This window comes from Hippichthys cyanospilos, chromosome 17, assembly GCF_059441005.1.
Source record: "Hippichthys cyanospilos isolate Australia breed blue-spotted pipefish chromosome 17, RoL_Hcya_1.0, whole genome shotgun sequence".
Lineage (NCBI taxonomy): Eukaryota > Metazoa > Chordata > Actinopteri > Syngnathiformes > Syngnathidae > Hippichthys > Hippichthys cyanospilos.
Genome location: NC_142385.1, coordinates 5340124 through 5360960, shown reverse-complemented (window position 1 = coordinate 5360960; position 20837 = coordinate 5340124). Strand labels below are relative to the sequence as shown.

At 38.5% G+C, this 20837-nt stretch overlaps 3 protein-coding genes across 5 annotated transcripts; 2 read left to right on the top strand and 1 right to left on the bottom strand.

Moving 5' to 3' along the window:
- Positions 1–381: 381 nt before the first annotated feature.
- On the top strand, positions 382–6579 carry fdxr (ferredoxin reductase). The gene is made up of 12 exons (XM_088439180.1): positions 382–884; positions 1061–1149; positions 1786–1881; positions 2190–2312; positions 2385–2498; positions 2580–2681; positions 2757–2864; positions 3256–3340; positions 5321–5520; positions 5588–5759; positions 5839–6012; positions 6201–6579. Exons 1-12 carry the CDS (start codon positions 809–811, stop codon positions 6329–6331), a joined length of 1470 nt encoding a protein of 489 aa, XP_088295306.1. The 5' UTR covers positions 382–808; the 3' UTR covers positions 6332–6579.
- Positions 6580–6909: 330 nt separating this feature from the next.
- cstf1 (cleavage stimulation factor, 3' pre-RNA, subunit 1) lies at positions 6910–11691 on the top strand. 3 transcript variants are annotated; one of them, XM_088439435.1, is made up of 7 exons: positions 6910–6972; positions 7078–7149; positions 7554–7725; positions 7801–8078; positions 8141–8338; positions 10018–10408; positions 10540–11690. In XM_088439435.1, exons 3-7 carry the CDS (start codon positions 7557–7559, stop codon positions 10797–10799), a joined length of 1296 nt encoding a protein of 431 aa, XP_088295561.1. In that variant the 5' UTR covers positions 6910–6972; positions 7078–7149; positions 7554–7556; the 3' UTR covers positions 10800–11690. The 3 variants fall into 3 exon arrangements, with proteins under 3 accessions (XP_088295561.1, XP_088295562.1, XP_088295563.1); XM_088439436.1 differs by lacking the exon at positions 6910–6972 and having other exon boundaries at positions 7012–7149; XM_088439437.1 differs by lacking the exons at positions 6910–6972; positions 7078–7149 and having other exon boundaries at positions 7173–7725; positions 10540–11691.
- LOC148409314 (uncharacterized) lies at positions 9894–14878 on the bottom strand. The gene is made up of 5 exons (XM_088439434.1): positions 14723–14878; positions 14355–14443; positions 14221–14274; positions 10457–13603; positions 9894–10365 (listed from the first exon to the last, which is right to left on the bottom strand). The coding sequence occupies exons 2-4, from the start codon at positions 14407–14409 to the stop codon at positions 11862–11864; spliced, it is 1851 nt and encodes a 616-aa protein (XP_088295560.1). The 5' UTR covers positions 14410–14443; positions 14723–14878; the 3' UTR covers positions 9894–10365; positions 10457–11861.
- Between the last annotated feature and the right edge of the window lie 5959 nt (positions 14879–20837).

Sequence of the window (20837 nt, the reverse complement as noted above, 5' to 3'; positions counted from 1 at the left end):
GCAAGACTGAAAAACGTTCGGCTACCACATCCTGAACAGTGTCTGTACGTGTGAAATTTTTAAAATGAAATTTACCTGTGTAAGCATGTTTTAGCTATTCCAGTCAAACAAGTGTAACAGACATTAAATGAAAATAAATCAATTTATATATATATATATATATATATATATATATATATATATATATATATATATATATATATATATATATATATATATATATATATATATATATATATATATATATATATATATATATATATATATATAATGTGTGTGTGTGTGTGTGTGTGTGCGTGCGTGTGTGCGTGTGCGTTTATAACGCGTCTTTACCATTGAAACATTAATGTTTGATGTGAATGTACAAAAAAAAAAATGTGGACCTGGGTCTACAGTGTACCAAGACCAGTGTAAAAGAAATTTAAGAAAGTTAATTTACTTTCACTTGTAACCCCGTATGTTTTCTTTCTGTTAAAATATTTCATAAAATTTCTTGAGGGAACCTTTGTACTTATATGAGTTTTTCTGTCGGACTACTTATGACGGTGCACAATGTAGACGCTTTACTATTAGATGTTTTCATAATGCGACGAAGTTAATAAGTGTTTCAGTAAATGTTGTGCCGCTACATGAGTAACCAAATCCAGTGGGGAAAACCGACTAAGAGAACTTTTTTTTTTTTTTGCCTTGGCTTTTGGTCTCGGTCCCCGTCATTTTTCCTAAGTCGATGGGTCTGCTATGAGGACCTTCCTATCTGGAACACTTGTTATCCAGCGACAGCGTTTATTTCAGGAAAGAAAAGTCCAAAATGCCTAGCTTTAAAAAGCTGTTTGGCGGTGTCGCGCTGTGGACGTGGAGAAGGAGTAGATGGATAAATCGACATGGTGAGTCACCTTTATCCTAGTCCTGCACTGTTATTCAAAAATAAACTGTAGCTCTGAAAACTAAATAAAACGACCAAAAAAAAAAGCTTTCTAGCTTAGATGCTTTTCATTTATTTGTATTTTTATGAAATTTCTCAATACCCGGTATGGGTTTTATTTACGTATATTGCATGTAGGAGAAGCAGCATTTTCCTCATGCATTCCAAAGGTGTGTGTTGTTGGCAGTGGACCGGCAGGATTCTACACAGCACAACACTTGATCAAGGTAAATACATAAGGTATACGTGTTCATGGCGTCATATGTATATCGGGGTAGCAGAATCTCGTAAAATGTAACTGTCACTGACAATCACATTTTTTCTTTTCTTGGTATCATATAGTGTTTCTTAAAGCCAGAAGGTTGTCACTGAAATGAGTTTATTTTTGTGTCATGTTATTGATCTGCGTGGGTTTTTTTGTTTTTTTTTACCTACAAATTTATGCATGAACATCTGCATGAACATCCTCTTGGGCTGGTGATTCCATATTTCAATTCTTCTCAGGGGGCAGCCATTTTGCCACTTGCTGTCAAGTCACATCACACTTGTTCAGGTAAAAGCCAATCATGGCTCACATGTGTTCTTTGTGTGGTCATGGGACATTTGCAAGACAAACTTTGATTGGTCTTTACCTGAGCTCTGACCTATGTGATGTCATTTTCATTTGACAGGAAGTGACAAATGTCCTCAGAGGTGGCTCAAAACCAGGTGTTTAGACTAGTAGGGGCTGATAAGAAAATATTATCGTAAAGAATTTTTTTGACTCTACTTTTGAGTTAAGTGTTGGTCAGAAAGATACCTTTAGAGCAAAGAATTTATTTTTACAAGGCGCTGTATGAGTGGCTCTTTCCTTTTCCTTCCAGGGCCGTCAAGATGTTGAAGTAGACATTTATGAACGACTACCAGTCCCTTTTGGCCTCGTCAGGTTCGGGGTTGCTCCTGATCATCCAGAAGTGAAGGTGAACCCTAAAGAAAATAATACAGAACACACTAGTCGAGTTGATGTTGTCAAATCACCTCAAGCTGGGCCAATGATAAGTCTGCTTTTTGATACCATGAGCCTAAGATTTGGAACTAGAGATTTCTACTTACCAGAAGAGAAGCTCAGAACACAAATACCTCAAAGTACTGTACATTAGTACATCATTATTGAAAATATTCCCAAAATGGAGATACCAATTGATCTTATTCTATCAAAGAATGACTGAGATTGGGTTTAAGAAAAATAAATACACCGATTTTTTTTGTCATGGTAAAATCTCCTCAGAACGTCATCAACACGTTTACCCAGACAGCCAAACATGCACGCTGTAGTTTCTACGGAAATGTAGACATCGGGAAGGATGTCCGCATTGAAGAGCTTCAGCAAGCGTACCATGCAGTAATACTGGTAAGAAGCTCTGGTTTAAAAGTAGCTTTTAGCAAGAGCACTTTGCCTTATGTATTCATTATGTTATAACAGAGCTATGGGGCAGAGGGAAACAGGAGGATGGGGATACCTGGAGAAGACCTGGCTGGTGTGTATTCTGCCAAAGACTTTGTTGGCTGGTACAATGGACTGCCAGGCTGTCAAGAGGTTTGCCACCTTCATGAATCTTTTTATTTTTTTTCCCCTCATGCTCAGGTGGTTTGTAAACCATTTTCTCCTCCAATTTAGCTGAGCCCTGACCTGAGTTGTGAAACTGCAGTCATTCTGGGGCAGGGCAATGTGGCTTTGGACATAGCACGAATTTTACTGTCACCTACTGATATTTTAAAGGTACACGGATGACTGAGTCTGAATTGGTTGGGCTGCTATTGACACAAACGTAAACATGGTCACCGTTGTCTGCAGAAGACCGACATCACTCAGCCTGCACTTGAAGCGCTGATGGAGAGCAAGGTCCGCAGGGTGCTTATTGTTGGCAGGAGAGGACCCATGCAGGTTGCGTTTACTATCAAGGTGATCTTCATCTTCGTATAACTACAAAAACAACAGCTTTTTGAAACCATATAAATCAGGTTGGCCGTGTATGATACCTGTGTTTGATGTAAGGTCACGATCGAGACAGATTATCATTTATATTATTGTTGATTTAAATATGTTTTTGCTCCTAAAAATCACTGTCGTCACATCTTGTATGACATCATAGTAGATTTTAGCGTACTTCCTATATGCTAGTATAGGATGGTTAAAACTGCAGTACCAACATGGTCCTGTCAGAGGCAGCATGATGCAACAGGAAATCCACACTTTCAGAAAGTCGAACTAACATATATTAAATTTGTCCCCCCAAAATTAAGATGAAGCCAGTTCAACATTCATACTGCATGCTTTGCAATCATGAATGCAGGAGCTCCGAGAAATGGTGAACCTACCGGGCACTAGACCTGAGATGCTCCCAGCTGATTTCGAGGGTGTCCGTCAGGTTATTCAAGGTGAGAAATCTTCTAGTTCCGATGGGTCACTTGCTGCTTTTATTATACACTCATTTGTCGCTTTCAATAGGCTTATCTTAGGCTCCAATTTGAAAGCTCTGTATGTGGTCACCTACTTTAAAATGATTTTAAAGTCACTTTTTTTTTACATGAAATAACATGACTAATACGGATGATAGTATTCTCATTCAGTGCCAAAGACGTATTTTTACAATGATTTAGTGAGTTTAGGCGATCAATCCTAAGTATTTATGTATTTATTAAGCCATATATGGGAGGCAGCAAAAAACAACAGATGTTTAATTTTGAGAGATCAAACATTAAATGAAAACAGGTCTCGATTCACTCATTTCATACCACATTCTTTCAGTCTACCACTTAAAAAAAAAAAAAAAAAAGTACCTGGGATTGAATGTTTAGAAAAAAACAAAAATGGAAAAAATACATCAAGTTGCATTTGAATGAATTAACAAGACTTGATCAAAATAAGTAATACAGTACTAAAAGAAAGCTGTGAAGTGGCAAAAACACTCATATAAATTATATTAAAGGGTCTCTAGCATCATATTCCGTAGAAAAAAGAAATTAGACAGTATGTACAATGAATATCACTATCAATCAAAGTCAAAGTCAAGTTTATTGTCAATTTCTTCACGTGTTTAACATACAAAGGTATCGAAATTGCCTTTCTCACTATCCTCTGCGTTTTACATTTACAATAACAAAGTGCGGTTGCGCAAGACAAGACAATCCTAAAAACTAAGATTCTTATCTATAGTAATGTGCAGTATGTTAGGGATACTTTGCATAGTGTTGCTAAACTAATAACTAAAACTAAATACGAAAAACCAGGTATGTCAAGAGTACCCCAATACAAGACATAAGTAGCAGCATGTGACAATCTATTTTGTTTGTCATATATCCTCAAGGCATTTTTTGCAATGCATCATCATATAGTTTCACATTCAGCATGACTGAAATCACTTTCAATGAACTATGTACAATTTTGTAGATTTTATGTCACCAATATAATTGAACTAAGTTAGCACTTAAAAGCTAGCTTCACAATTACCACCCAGGGTTTTGCAATATACATACAATACTGTATGTGCTACTGTCGCAGCTAGCTATGCGTGATTAGCATTAGCCTGAAGTTTATCGGCAATTAGCATCCTATTTATTTATATTACAATAAACAGATACCATGCAACATAATAAAACGGAGTTACACAATTCTTGAACTCGGATTGGTTTTAATCAGGTTTTTAAACTATTTTAGCTTGAAAAAATGACTAGAGCGCTTTAGCTTTTTAGCAAACAGAGGCCTTGCTTACTAGAGCTCATCATGAGGGCTCATTTAATTGAACACAGCGCCTCACGTCAGTATATGCAAACACTTGATACTACTGAGATGAGTGAGTTAATTACATTTTAATATGATTTTTGAACACTGTATTTCAGGTGGGGGATTGCATTTGATCACAATGTTCTTGTTTTGTTTTTTTTTCCCGATGACTTGCAGATGGGCTTTACACTTGTCTCTTTAGCAATAAAGGCAGTCAGTCTTATGATCTCCAGTAAAAGTTGTTTTGTATATGTATGAAAGAGATGTTCTTCCATACAGTTGTCAGGCCTCATTCCAATGACCCTGTCGGGAAAATAGCAAAGTTGATAGAATGTGTGTCAGTTAGGAGGGATACCTTTTGCAATAATACAGCTTGCGTGTTGTTCAACTTGCGTACCTTTGCAGAAATGAACATTTGTGTGACACACAGTTCCCCGTTTCAACATCATTAATACATTACACACCTAGACAATATTTTTTTCTACATTTTTGGGGGGAAAATGTCAGCCAGATTGCACGGAGCACCCATGAATTGCAATCTTGCCACAAATCCTGTTAATAAAAAAAGGATCTGTCACTACAAATTGATATTAACAGCAAAAAAAGTGTAAGCACATGCGCCTTTGCTGTTTCAGATTTACCAAGACCAAGAAAACGTCTCACAGAGTTGATGTTAAAGACAGCCGTCGAGCTTCCATCAAAAGAGGAGCAAGAAAGAAGAAGCAAAGCCTCACACAGTTGGGGACTTCGATTCTTCCGGAGCCCCGTCTTGGTTCTTCCCGATACTGACGGCAGCAAGACTGCTGGCATTCGACTGGCCATCAACAAACTGGAGGTAGAGTTCGACGTCTTGTTTGCTAAATGAAAACCTCGTTTTACTAGTTCTGCCTGCACGCCACCAGGGTTCAGGTGAGGCTGCTCGCGCAGTGCTCACCAGTGAAGTAGAAGATGTGACCTGTGGACTTGTCATTAGCAGCATTGGCTACAAGAGCCTTCTCATTGACCCATCGGTGCCTTTTGACTCTGGCAAAGCGATCGTCCCAAACCAAATGGGCCGAGTTGAACAAGTTCCAGGTACCCACAAAAAAGGGGCACTAATTAAGCAAAAATGTTGTATTGGTAAACATTCATCAACACCGTTCCTTTCTTTTAGGTCTATACTGTAGCGGGTGGCTTAAGACAGGCCCAACTGGTGTCATAGCCACTACTATGAATAATAGTTTTGACACTGCAAAATCCCTAATGGAAGACATGGATTCAGGGAATTTGGATATTTCTGCTGCTAAGTCTGGGGCACAAAGTGTAAGAAGACTACTTGAAAAAAGAGGTACATCTTGCTCAATAAGATGCACTGATTTTAAAGTTGTAACACAAGAAAAACTGTTTAATTATATCAGTGGAAATTAATCGGCAGTGTTAAAATTGCACTGTGCAAGGCCTTAATATGCATGTACAGTATTGCGTGATATAGTTGCTGAATTGCTTTTTGAATTTGATTTTTTTCCATTTTCAAAGGAGTGAAGCCTGTGACTTTCTCTGATTGGGAAAAGATTGACAGCGTGGAGATTAAGAGGGGCGAATCAATTGGAAAACCCAGAGAAAAACTATTGACTGTGGAAGATATGCTTCAGGCGGCATGGGATTGATTATCATGAGCAATTTCTCAATAAAACTGTAGAGGGGGGCACCGGTGTGGAACATTTAATGATTAAAAAGCCTCAACCACATCAAGCACTGAAAATGTATCCATTCATTAATGAAATTCATAGTATATCATACAATGAGCTATACTGGTTTTATATTTTACCATTACATTTTCTTCATTATTTTAATATGTATCACATCTGTGAGCATTAATTACTATATCATGTGGAATAAAATCTATTGTATATGATACTGTGAGCTACACTGGTTCTATATTTTATAATTACATTATCTTCACTGTTTTAATGTTTATCTATTTTTTGTTCAATTTGAGCTTAACTTAGAAAAAAATCATTCTAACTCTCACGTGACAGTACAATAAATGATTTTCATTATAATATTGTTTGTATACTTTTCCATAAACTAACTCAGTTGTCCACCATTTTTTTAATCAATACTCTAGTTGCGACAAGCGCTCTGTTGTATAGTTCAAGACAGTTAAAATTACTTCATAATAAACTGGTTTAATACCGTTCATCGGTAGATGGCAGTAATACACCCAGATGCTGGAAATTACCAGAGAAGAAGAAAAAAAATAAACTCCAGCGTCTGCTACCACGCTTGTGTGCAGAGCTTGACAAAGGTGTAATATGCTTTGATCTTTTAGTAACCAAAAATTTACTTCTGTTCCCGTCTATAAAAAATTAACTCGAGTTTACCGCATTTCTTTGCTATTTCATTTTTGCAGATAACCCAAGCAAGTCGGAAGTGTTTCGCTTCGGTTGCGGTCAAGCTCCAAAGCTAACAATACTACGTTCAGGTATTTGTTGTTGTATAAAAATGTAGTGCAACTATAAAAGATTTAAGAAGACAGGCAAAATATGTGCACAAGTGAAAAATAATAGCGCCGAAGCAAAGCTCTAGAAGTAAGGCAATACCACTGTTCTTGTACATAAGTCAGACCATTTCATTCATTCATTCAGAACTAAATAGTTCACCAACCATAATTTCCATTGCAATAACCACAATTAATCATTTGATTTGGAGTGAGGTTGATACGTGTTCTTTTTTTTTATACTCCTGTTAAGTTTTGATCTTGAAGTGAATAAATTTAGAGGACGGCGATCACAAGAACGCACTGATTTGACTAAAATCGGCACTTTTCCTATGGTGATTAAAGTTACTTAGTTTTGAAGTTTTCAACCTTGATTTGTTCCGTGTTAGAAAATGTATCGACCCAAGCCAACGTTGAAAGACAGGCAGCATTTGTATAAACTCATCATAAGCCAACTCCTCTACGATGGATACACCAGCATCGCCAACAGTTTAGTCAATGAAGTTAAACCTCCAAACGTGGTGTCACCATCTGAGCAGCTTGTCCAGCTGGTAAAACTTGGTAAGTTGTTTCTCCATATTTTAATATGCAATAGTTAATTTGCATATTTGGAAGGTAATCGCATTTTTGTCACAGGTATGGAGAACGATGACAGTGCTGTACAATATGCGATCGGGCGCTCAGATACAGTAGCGCCAGGTGTGGGGATTGATCTAGAATTCGATGCTGATGTCCAGACGATGTCCCCAGAGGCATCTGAGTACGAAACGTGCTATGTTACCTCCCATAAGGGACCTTGTCGCGTCGCAACATATAGTCGGGACGGCCAGCTAATCGCCACGGGCTCTGCTGATGCTTCAATCAAGATATTGGACACTGAGCGTATGCTTGCCAAAAGTGCTATGCCAATTGAGGTAAAACAGGTCGCACATATTGGTGTTAGTTCAAATGAATCTTAACGGTTATTTTTGAACAGGTTATGATGAATGAGACCGCCCAGCAAAACATGGAGAATCACCCAGTGATCCGAACACTTTATGACCACGTTGATGAAGTCACCTGCCTGGCTTTCCACCCAACTGAACAAATCCTTGCCTCTGGCTCAAGAGATTATACCCTCAAACTTTTTGACTACTCGAAGCCCTCTGCGAAACGAGCATTTAAATATGTACAGGTCAGATATTATTCACAATAATTTTGCTTTTTTTTTTCTTTTTCTTACTCTTATGTTTTTTTTGTAAGAAACAGCATAATGTCTCTTTGACCCAGGGCATATTTAGTCACCCAAAACCAAAATATATTTTTTAATCAGTGATTTATATTCATTTCTCAAGACTGGGAATAGTATATCTGGTCAATACAACCCAAAGTGTGCATATTTATGCAAAACTGTCAATAGCTGTTTTATATTGTAAAACCACTCACAACGTAACAAAAGGTAATACTTAATTTATTACTATCTACTACGTTTGTTTCTCGTTAACCCAATTAATGCAAGGGATGTGTTTTCACTTTTTTTTTTTTTTTTTTTTTTATAAGAGTCCAGACATTCAATCCCAGATACTTAACCCTACGATGTTTGGGGATTTTTCACTAGCCTGGCCTTATTATCACCCAATTTGGGCTGACTTTGAAAAGGTCATATCATCATCAAATATAAATGTATATTTACTTTCAACCCCTCAAGTGTTCAGTGGCATCAGCCCGATCCATATATTAACAAAAAAAAAACAAAATTGGGGAGTGGCTACACCCTCTTTTTAGATAAACTACACTGTATATTTATGAAATTGAAATAGGTATATTTAGTATGTCATTATTAGAGTATTATGACATTTGCATCATGGGAGTCCAGGCTAAGACAATCATTGAAGTCATTGTAAGGCTTGCAAACGTCATAAGTTGGCTGCTAGCACCACCTGGTGTTTTGGGAATGTCAACAAATAAATTTCTCCTGTGGCCCGTTCACGAGTTGCCATTGAAGGGATTAATGCAAAAATCAGGGGTTAATGCATGATAAAACATCAGGTTTTCAATATGTCCAAAATGGACTATTTCCAAATTTGAATGGCAGTAAATGAGTCCGACATGGGCAAAATTTTACACCTATAGGGTGTACCTCTCGACCTCCCATTTGCAAGCATTTAGAAGAGATACCAGCATGGCATGTTGAAAATTGTCATGTTTTGTCTATGTAACATTTTAGCCTCCTAGTGTTTATTTTTTGCATGCTTTATTTTTGATAACACACATCAAAAAGCCCATGTTGGGTCAAAATCAAGTATCCCCTTATGTATCTGGAAATTAATGCCTTTAAGTAATTTGTTTAATACTCAAGTACTCAAGGATCTGGGATTTATTGTCCAGAATCTTAAAAAAAAAAAAAAAAAAAAAGTGCAAATATATCCCTAGCATTGAATGAGTTAGTAGGAATAACATTCCGGGTCAATCTGACCCAGGGTCATGTGTATTTATGCAAACATTTTGGAAACTTGTGTGTGTGTAAAGCTTGCGAAATAACAAATGTTGTGATTTTTTTTTTTCTCCCCTGGGAAACAGCAATAATATTAATGAGTCGTTTTGAGCCAGGTTTTACTTATGCATCCATAAAAAGTGTTAAAAAAATGCATACTAATGCAACTTTAACTGGATACATTGGCCAAGCAGAATTGTACTGGGAAAAATACGTTTAACATTTACTTTCAAATGGGTCAGTTTTTCTCTCAACATAGTAAGCAGGTTCAGATGTTCTTTAGATATTTTGACACCATTGTTGTTGGCAAATGCTGTTTTCATATGTTCTTAGTTTTATTTCCTCACATTTTCTGATTATTGAATCATTCTCCCCTTTAGGAAGCAGAAATGCTGCGTTCAATCTCTTTTCATCCATCTGGAGACTACCTTCTAGTTGGAACACAGCACCCCACGCTGCGTCTTTATGACGTCAACACCTTTCAGTGTTTTGTGTCCTGCAACCCCGGGGACCAGCACACAGACACCATTAGCGGCGTGAGTTACAACCCGACAGCCAATAGCTACGTCAGCTGCAGCAAGGACGGCAGCATTAAACTGTGGGATGGCGTCTCCAATCGCTGCGTGACCACCTTTGACAAAGCTCATGATGGGGCGGAGGTCTGCTCAGCCATTTTTACAAAGAACTCCAAGTACATCCTTTCCAGCGGGAAAGATTCCGTTGTCAAACTGTGGGAAATATCAACAAGCCGAATGTTGGTGAAATACACAGGTGAGGAACATACTCGATTCACTTAATTGTAAATATGAAGTAACTTACCTGAGGGGCGAATCTCCACCCATTACCTTATTACTGCCGCATTTTAGAAATGGGAAGAATCTCAAATGGGTTTTCTGTCACAGGCGCCGGTCTGAGCGGTCGTCAGATGCATCGCACGCAGGGCGTATTCAACCACACGGAGGACTATGTTCTTCTTCCCGATGAGCGCACCATCAGCTTGTGCTGCTGGGATTCGCGTACAGCGGAAAGGAAAAACCTGCTGTCTCTCGGCCACAACAACATCGTCCGCTGCATTGTCCACTCGCCCACCAATCCTGGTTTCATGACGTGCAGCGATGACTTCAGGGCCCGTTTCTGGTACCGGCGCACCACCACGGACTAAAACATCGGCTTCACACTCAGAATTCCTCTTTGGCAGATTGTTGTGGAATCTTTAGATTGGATCAAATTATATTGCCTATTTTTTTGTCTATAAAAGTTGTTTTTTTTTGTTAGTCAAACCTTTTTTTGTTATGTAATGTTTTTCCTTTTTTTTTTTATTAAACTTGAACATTACTCTTTCTTTGTATTGATAAAAAAAAAAACACAATTTTTAAACATTGTTGACTGTGGCTATTAACTCAGTGCCTAGCGTTATTAGAAAAGGCAACCCGCTGATCACAACTTTCATAACTATCGAGAGCAACTCTCCCATCAAATGGTCATGCTTAATTACTACAGTGCTCAGTAAATTTAAGATTAAGAGGATTGCTGGCCACATGTCATCACTCTATTCATAAAAGAAAAAAGTCACCAGCAGAAAAATATTTTACATGATAATTCTTGTCGCTGTCAAGTTAGGAGTTAATGACTGCATCGGTCCTGTACTATTTTGCTGAAGTTTTAAAGAGGACATCAATTCAAATCGATTCTTACAGTATTGTTGGATCTAAGGTTGCCCACACTTTGTATTTTAATTACCGTATTTCCGCACCATAAGGCGCACCGGATTATAAGGCGCACCCTCAATTAATGACATATTTTAAAACTTTTTCCATATATGAGGCGCACCGGATTATAAGACACATCCTCAGTTAATTACATATTTTTAAACTTTTTCAATCACAAAATAGTATTACTCAAAATAATAACAATATTAAATCAATAACTAAACTCTCAAGAGCATAATAACTCAATGTCAATATGACCAACCTTGTTCAACTGTAAACACACAAAAGAAACAGGTAAAGCTTACTTTAAAGGTTCATTCGCCATCGACGAATCCCAATCTCAATATTGATCCATATATAAGGCACACCTGATTATAAGGCACGCCATCAGCTTTTAAAAAAAAATAAGGCTTTTAGGTGCGGTCTTATAGTGCGGAAAATACAGTAATACAAATTGCATACAGATATTTACAATCAAAACATCTGAGTCATCACCCCTTTTGCCGCTGTGATAGTCACTCTGATCGCTCAAGACTCATTCCTGTTGCGACCTTGTCCTCAGTCTCATTTCCGCCATGGCTCATTCCTTTAGTCTCGTTGCGACCATAGCTCATATCCTTGGTCACATTGCGGACCTTGCTCATGTCCTTGTTCACGTTGCTGCCCCGGCTCATGTTCTTGGTCACTTTGCGGCCCTGGCTTATGTCCTTAGTCTCGTTGCGGCCCTGCCTCATGTTCTTGGTCACGTTGTGGCCCTGACTCATGTTCTTGGTCTCCTTGTGGCCCTGGCTCATGTTCTTGGTCAAGTTGCGGTCCTGGCTCATGCCTTTGTTCACATTGCGGTCCTTGCTCATGTCCTTGGTCACTTTGGGGCTCTTGCTCATGGCCTTGGTCTCCTTGCGGCCCTGGCTCATATCCTTGTTCCTGTTGCGGCCCTGGCTCATGTCCTCGGTCTCGTTGCGGTCTTGGCTCATGTCCTTGGTCACGTTGCGGCCCTGGCTCATGTTCTTGGTCACGTTGTGGCCCTGACTCATGTTCTTGGTCAAGTTACGGCCCTGGCTCATGTCCTTGGTCTCCTTGTGGCCCTGGCTCATGCCTTTGTTTACATTGCGGTCCTTGCTCATGTCCTTGGTCACTTTGGGGCTCTTGCTCATGGCCTTGGTCTCCTTGCGGCCCTGGCTCATATCCTTGTTCCTTTTGCGGCCCCGGCTCATATCCTTGTTCCTGTTGCGGCCCTGGCTCATATCCTTGTTCCTGTTGCGGCCCTGGCTCATATCCTTGTTCCTGTTGCGGCCCCGGCTCATATCCTTGTTCCTGTTGCGGCCCTGGCTCATATCCTTGTTCCTGTTGCGGCCCCGGCTCATATCCTTGTTCCTGTTGCGGCCCTGGCTCATGTCCTCGGTCTCGTTGCGGCCCTGGCTCATGTCCTTGGTCGCGTTGTGGCCTTGACTCATGTTCTTGGTCAAGTTGCGGCCCTGGCTCATGTCCTTGGTCTCCTTGTGGCCCTGGCTCATGTTCTTGGTCAAGTTGCGGCCCTGGCTCATGCCTTTGTTCACATTGCGGTCCTTGCTCATGTCTTTGGTCTCTTTGGGGCTCTTGCTCATGTCCTTGGTCTCGTTGGGGCTCTGGCTCATGTTCTTGGTCAAGTTGTGGCCTTGACTCATGTTCTTGGTCAAGTTGCAGCCCTGGCTCATGTCCTTGGTCTCCTTGTGGCCCTGGCTCATGTTCTTGGTCTCCTTGTGGTCCTGGCTCATGTTCTTGGTCAAGTTGCGGCCCTGGCTCATGCCTTTGTTCACATTGCGGTCCTTGCTCATGTCCTTGGTCACTTTGGGACTCTTGCTCATGTCCTTGTTCCTGTTGCGGCCCCGGCTCATATCCTTGTTCCTGTTGCGGCCCTGGCTCATGTCCTCGGTCTCGTTGCGGCCCTGGCTCATGTCCTTGGTCGCGTTGCGGCCCTGGCTCATGTTCTTGGTCACGTTGTGGCCCTGACTCATGTTCTTGGTCACACTATTACCCTGGCTCATGTCCATGGTCATGCTGCGGCCCAGGTTCATGTCCTCGGTCATGTTGTGGCCCTGACTCATGTTCTTGGTCACACTATTACCATGGCTCATGTTCGTGGCCATGCTGCGGCCCTGGTCCAGGCTCAAGTACTTGGTCATGTTGCGGCCCTGGCTCATGTCCTTGGTCATGTTGAGGCCCTGGTCCTGGTGGAAGGCTTCGCTCTGCTGGTCATGGTTGGAAAAGTCATCTTTGGCTGCCAATTATAATTCACACAGTTACCATTAATCAGATAAAGGGGAATTACAGAAGTGGTTTCTAAAGTCTTTATACCACCCAAGAGCAAAATAGCTGCTCTTTGGATCTAGTCAGGGTTCGTCCAAGGTTGCAAATTTTCATAAAAGAGTCGCTATCTGCAGACACTCACTCTCATCTTTGGGATTGGGCTAAACTACCATTCCATCTTTGGTAAAGCTATCCCAGTGCAAGAAAAAAAAAACAAGTCTGCTTCCACTAGATGACAGGATGTACAATAACCAGAAGGCTATATACTGTACATTGGTAGTAGTAATAACATTTTTACAAAGTAAATTTCAGGATCAAGCGAGAGTATTTTATCAGATATCTACTAAATATTCATAAAGAGTGAACTATGTGACATATAGAAGAAACTACAACTCAGAAGAGGCAATACACCCCTGGACTCACAATTAAATTCACTTTACGGAACAAATGTGAAACACACACTTGAGTTTGCAGCTTCAACAAAGAATTCAAATTCTTGAGATGTTCAAAAGGTCCCTCAAGTGAACCACCATTTTAAGACACAAAATTGATTTTACCCAGTAACAAATATTGATGAATCAGTCTTACCTGGTAAAATTCCCTTTTTAAGCCAAGCAGATGAATAATTTTGTCTAGCACCAGCTGGAAATCAAAGGCCTCAGTTTAGCATTTGAGACACACACATCATTTTCTTGGAAAAAAAAGGAAACGTTAACGATCACCTTTGTCGACAAAGAACGCATGCGCCAGAACCACCAGGAGCCAAACAGCAGCCATCAGCAACTGCTGCAATGTAGATCCCGACGATCACCTTAAAAATAAATTCAAACACATTAACATCAGTGGTATGGATATGTATTTACTGCATTCAGTGGGAAAAAGTTATGGTTGAATTTATGCAGTTTAATATTGTCGTGGATGCACACAATAAAATCATCTTGGTCCAGGTCTTAGCTGATTTTATTTCATGAATATATTTGGGGAGCAACAACAGCTGGCCTCAGACAGATCAGGACATCAGGCGTTTTGAATAATCTGGACAAAATACGGTTGGATTCGAGATGAGCAGATGAAATACACGACGACTTACCGAGAGAGTATGTGGCGGTCTAAGAAAGATTTCATTGAAGCAATTGAGTAAAACAAAATAAAGGGCTTAATGACATTTTGAGACATGCATTCCTAACTGACTTTCAATATTAAGGCTAAAGCACATGCAGCCCTTAAAAAAAAGTGATGCACATGATGACACGGGCGCTTTGTGACAAGTAGGTCGTTCTCTGCTTAGTTTGTAGGTCCTTTCATGCTTACATGGGGTTGTCTTCAGTGGCGAAAAGTAACAAAATACAAATACTTTTTACATGTATTTGTTGCTGTCTTTTATTAGTTTGGAGTCATTAGTGGTAGCTGGTCACTAGCAAGCACAAGGGCACTGTTCAATCACTTTCCCTGAAAAAAATGACAAATATTCATAGTAAAGTAAAACTATTTCAAAATGTAGTGTGTGTCTATTTTTTTGAAACATAATGTACAGTTTAAAAGTGAAAAATCAGACCAGGTAAAGATACCGCACGGGGTCCCCCACGGCGCCATGCTTGGTCCTATATCGTTTATATTATATATTAATGACATATGTAGCATTATAAAGAATTTTAAGGAAGTAATATTTGTTGATGATACAATGTTATACAGCTCTGGAGAGAATCTTGAAAAACTTCTGTCTACTGCAGAAAAGAAATTAAATGTATTATAAAAGCTAACTAAAAAAGCATATTACAAAATGTCTGAACTTAAACAAAGCCAAATTTCTCATCCAAGGCACTAGAAGCACATGTCAAAATTGACTCAGTTGCAATAGAAAGAGTAAACGGAATCAAATTTCTTGAGGATTTAATAGATGCAAAACTAAGTTAAAAACCCCATATTGAACATGTTAAAAGAAAAATATCTAAATCCATGGGTATTTTTACAAAATCGAGAATTTCTTACATAAGGAATAATCATATATATTATATAGTTCATTATCATTGCCATACCTTACCTACTTTGTAGCTATATGGGGTAATAGTTATAAAACAAATACTATGACTCTCTTCAATATACAAAAAAAGAATGATCAGTCATTCAAAATATACAGAACAAATCCATTCAGTATTCATTAAACTTGCTCTTTTTTGACAGTGTCTAAAGCATAGGACAATCATATCTGCTACATCATTCAGAGGTTTTTTGAAAAAAGACATCATGTTATAATCACAGAGGCACAAGTGGTTTTGAAAAAATCCAAGACAAAAACCAACAAAAAGAAAATGTGTGTTTCTGCTAGGTATTAATTCATGGAATAATTATGGAATACATCTTAAAAAATGGAAGTCATATACAGTACTGTCTTCAAAGAAAGGTTTAAAAAACAGTATTACTTAAATACATGAATCATGTATAAAACTTGATATTCTGAAGAAAATTGTGAATTAAGCTTTGCGTATTTCTGTTTTGTTTTATATATGACATGTTACATTATTTTTCTACATATAATTTATTGAGTATTTATATATCATGTAACGACTAACAAAAACAAGGGGTAGGAACCAACAAGTTCTGGAACTCTTCCTACTCCTTTTGAACATGCAAACTACTAAACTGCTAATATCATTTTCTCTTCTTTAATTTTATTTTTTAATTGAATTTCTTTTTTTCCCATTTGTATTGTGTTTATATTTTATATGTTTACATGTTCAATGAATCAAATAAATCAAATAAATTGAGCGATTCTTGTTCTGTTTATCATGCAGAGTATGATTCTCTGCAATATACGAAATAGGGTTGAGTTGAGCACGACATTACAAGGTCCAAAATCCCGGGCGCCATAACTTGGTCTTCTTAGACTTAAACATGTACAGTTTTTAGGGGTGTGTAGACATAGTCTCGCATGGAGACCCACCACCAGAATTGTTAGCAACGAATGTTTAAAAGGTGGATTTGGACAACTCAACACAAAACAAGGGGAAACATATAACGATAGAGATTTTAAACAAAACAAACATGCAAAAATCATTTAAAATTATTTGTTTCAAGAAAATATATTTCATAAAACAAATTTTATGTTCAGGGTTATTCAATGTCATTATTTCTAGGTCTGACATTTTGTTGATTATTTTTTGTGGACAAACATCTATTAATGATTAAATTCATGATTTATGTTTGTGAACAGATCGACTGTAATCCCAAAAGGTGAGGCTTTATGTTTAATATTTTGTGGAAAAATGTTTTGAATCATTTTTTTAAAACAAATTTGACACTTTTCTTTCTGTGAACAAATACTTAATAATTGACATTTTCGATTACAGATCTCGTCTATGATCCAAATAAGGACAATTTACTTTTTTGTAGACCAATAAAAATGAAGTTTGAAGGGTCCTACAGTTTAATATATCAAACACTGATGGCATTTTTTAATGCTTTTCTCTGGTCAAGGGGTATTTGGATGAAAGCATGCTTCTTACTGTTTGGCTGCCATGTCGCTTTTATGATCTCATTCCATGCAGTCAGCCACGAAAAATCCATCCAGCTATCATCTTGATTGCTTATAATCACGAGGGCCGTGGAGTGAAGTAGCCATAAAATGTTTTACTGACAGTTAAAAAAAAAAGTCTAAATGCCATTCAAGGACACAGGTCCCTATCAAAACAGCCCCTGAGGCAGTGTTTCTAAATTATTTTTAAACCTTATCGCTTCAGTATTTTCTGCAATAAAAAAAAAAAGTTGTGACAAATGAAACCTTTACTTGGCTGACTTGGTGCATAATCGCTTCTGCTTGTCTTTGGAACAAAACTAAAAGACACTGATAAGGCCAGCATGTTGGTAGTTACTCAAGGATGGTATGCCGAGGTATGAAAAATTTCATAAACAGGGCCTGAAAAACTTAATTTTTCCAAGACTTGTGTTTGGGCGGGTCAGTGGGAGGGCAGAATAAGCAAAGAATGAAAACATTTTTAGAAAGACAAACCCAAATAGTAACAGGTGCTAGAATTTTAAAATTGAATGTTTAAAGTACATGCCCCTTCCACCAAAAAGAGTTACTCAGTTATAGACTGTAAAGTTTATTTTTTTTTAAATGCTGGAGCGAAATGCACATTTCAAACATTGACAGTCAATAGATCTGTAGAGTCATCATAAATTGTGTCATTCAGATTGAGACTTTCATTGCCCTGGTCACCCTCGCTAATGTTGGAGCTCTGCTGGTGAAGACTGAAGAAGTCTTTTTGGTAGACCTTGCTCATGTTGTGGCTCATTGTAAAACTTGAGTTATTAGTTTCAGTCCTGCTCAAAGGCTCTTGCTGATGACTGATAATATTGCGGCCCCGGGCGGAGTCCTCGGTCATGTTGCGGCCCCGGGCGGAGTCCTCGGTCATGTTGCGGCCCCGGGCGGAGTCCTCGGTCATGTTGCGGCCCCGGGCGGAGTCCTCGGTCATGTTGCGGCCCCGGGCGGAGTCCTCCGTCATGTTGCGGCCCCGGGCGGAGTCCTCCGTCATGTTGCGGCCCCGGGCGGAGTCCTCCGTCATGTTGCGGCCCCGGGCGGAGTCCTCCGTCATGTTGCGGCCCCGGGCGGAGTCCTCCGTCATGTTGCGGCCCCGGGCGGAGTCCTCCGTCATGTTGCGGCCCCGGGCGGAGTCCTCCGTCATGTTGCGGCCCCGGGCGGAGTCCTCCGTCATGTTGCGGCCCCGGGCGGAGTCCTCCGTCACGTTGCGGCCCCGGGCGGAGTCCTCCGTCATGTTGCGGCCCCGGGCGGAGTCCTCCGTCATGTTGCGGCCCCGGGCGGAGTCCTCCGTCATGTTGCGGCCCTGGGTGGAGTCCTCAGTCATGTTGCGGCCTTGGGCGTGGCGCATGGCATCACTCTGGTGGTCCTTGCTTACGTTGTTGCTCTGGTGGTGTCTGAAGCCTTTAGTCATGTTGTAGCTTTGGCCAAGACTAAAGGATTCACTACGCTGTCCAAGGCTGACTGCATCATTTTGGTGACCCAAAGTTTCATTTTTGGCATCAACTTCTTTGGTTGCGTTTTGGCCTTAGAAAAAGTAATTTTCATTAGTCTTCTGCTTTAAGTCTGTTCATACACTTTCGTAGAGCTTTGACTATTTAAAAAAAAATAAAGTGTACACAATTAACTATTACTGTACAATAGATATTAAAACATTTAAATCAGTCATACTGCATTGGACAATCTAAATTTTAGCTTTCTTTTTGTATTTTTCATGTTTTTTTTGTTTTTTAAATTTGTGTCATTATTGGTATTTTCCTGTAACTACTTTAATAATAGTTTAGTGACTCATAAGTAATGGTGCTTGAGTACTATTCTTTAAAAAGTTAACCCCTCCCAAGTGTGCCATGTATAAACAAACTGGTTGGTCAAATACAATTCTAATGTCACGACTTACCTTTCTTGGTTTCTTGCTTCAACATAGAATCCAAAGACCGGAGAAGTTCAGAAAACCTCTTGAGTGAAAACTCGTCAGCAGATACAGCTATAGCAAATGAGAAAGCAAAACTGCGTGATCACAAACACAGATTTCGGTGTGTTCGATGTGTTATAATGTATTCTAACCTGGTCTACCTTTTTTAAGCACATCATTGAATTCCTCTTGTGTTGTACTGACTGAAAAACAAACACAGCATTTTAGCAATGAGAAACACTATTTTTGAACAAATTTGTAAGTATTAAAAAAGTAAATTAAAATTAATTAATTAAAAAGAATTAAAATAAAATAATAATACCATCATGACCTTGGCACATCACAAGAGAATGCACCAGAACAGCCAAGAGCCAAAGAGCAGCCATGTCTCTGTCCCAGTTGCTGAGAGAATGGACCAGATGAGCTTTTCAAGCATGGGAACTGTGACAGCTGTTGCTAATTGGCTTTAATTAGCACCATCAGAACCACTGAAAGTTTTTTGTCCAGGTCTGTCAATTCCTGTAAGAAAGATATATCAGATGTGTTTGCACTGTGAGAGTTCCAAAATAATTCAGCACCTGAAACTAATATTGCATATATGTTTTTAAAATGTGCGGCAAAACTGTAGCAAACCATTAGTAGCAAAAGTACTCTCATTCTGTTGAGCAGAATTACTTATTAAAAAAACAAAAAAAACCTGATTGTAAAAGAAGCCTCAATTCAACTGGTTTCTAGTCTGAAAGTTTTTGTTTTTGTTTTTTACTGTTAAATAATTACAATACTTGTTTGATAAAGCTCCAAAATATGGCTGTTGCTGGGGAATATGTTGCTCCAAATTTGTCACAACATCTTTATAATAGTGAAAGTTCCTGAATACCTGCTTTTCCTTTTTTGCTATCTTATAACAGTGGTTCTCAACCTTTTTTCAGTGATGTACCCCCTGTGAAAGATGGTTTCAGCCAAGTACCCTTTAACCCCTGCGAAGCGTTTTTGGGTAAAAAAAAATAAATAAATAAATAAAATAAACAAAACAAAAAAAAAAACTTCTAACATATAATCATTGTCTGATTTATTGAACTGTATCTTTCAAACTTCATTTGTATTGGTGCACAAAAAATAATCAACATAAAGTGTCCTCTTTTGAATCATGGAAGAAATCTTTTCTCAAAAAGAAATAATTAAAATTAAATATTTTTCTATAGAAAAATATTAAACATAAAGCGTCCTCTTTTGGGATTACAGTAAAGATCTGTTCACAGAAATAAATCATTTACTTATTAATAAATATCCACAAAAAATAAACAACATTAACTGTCAGACTTATTCTCAAAAAGACAAAACTGTAAAAAAAAATATTTGTCTATGGAAAACTATTCAGCTTAAAGTGTCCTCATTTAAGGAAGCAAATAATGACTCAGTTTTGACAAATTCAAGAATATAATGTTTTTTAATGTAGACATATGTAATTATTATTACTTTTATTCATATTATGTTTATTTATTTACTTTTATTTATCCTGTTATAATGATTGAGTTACTGTTTTCCCTCTTGAGCATGCTGCAGGCAGCAGTCAAACAAAGCCAATTAAAAGCAAGTAAAATATACTGTCATGTGCTCGAGGTACATATTTACATCATAAAATACATCATAGCATATCATAACATGAATACAACAGAACCTAAATATCTATTCTATTCTATTCTATTCTATTCTATTCTATTCTAAATATTTATACTTTAATTCTAATTATTTATACTT

Bases quoted from the DNA above. Each gene is read 5' to 3' on its own strand.
- fdxr (XM_088439180.1), top strand. From the start codon at position 809: ATGCCTAGCTTTAAAAAGCTGTTTGGCGGTGTCGCGCTGTGGACGTGG. The intron at 2,682-2,756 runs GTACACGGATGA...CGTTGTCTGCAG, and splicing joins CACCTACTGATATTTTAAAG to AAGACCGACATCACTCAGCC. The intron at 6,013-6,200 runs GTACATCTTGCT...CCATTTTCAAAG, and splicing joins AAGACTACTTGAAAAAAGAG to GAGTGAAGCCTGTGACTTTC.
- cstf1 (XM_088439437.1), top strand. From the start codon at position 7,557: ATGTATCGACCCAAGCCAACGTTGAAAGACAGGCAGCATTTGTATAAA. The intron at 8,079-8,140 runs GTAAAACAGGTC...ATTTTTGAACAG, and splicing joins AAAGTGCTATGCCAATTGAG to GTTATGATGAATGAGACCGC. The intron at 8,339-10,017 runs GTCAGATATTAT...TCTCCCCTTTAG, and splicing joins GAGCATTTAAATATGTACAG to GAAGCAGAAATGCTGCGTTC.
- LOC148409314 (XM_088439434.1), bottom strand. From the start codon at position 14,409: ATGGCTGCTGTTTGGCTCCTGGTGGTTCTGGCGCATGCGTTCTTTGTC. The intron at 14,275-14,354 runs GTGATCGTTAAC...TTTGATTTCCAG, and splicing joins TGCGTTCTTTGTCGACAAAG to CTGGTGCTAGACAAAATTAT. The intron at 13,604-14,220 runs GTAAGACTGATT...TATAATTGGCAG, and splicing joins TAAAAAGGGAATTTTACCAG to CCAAAGATGACTTTTCCAAC.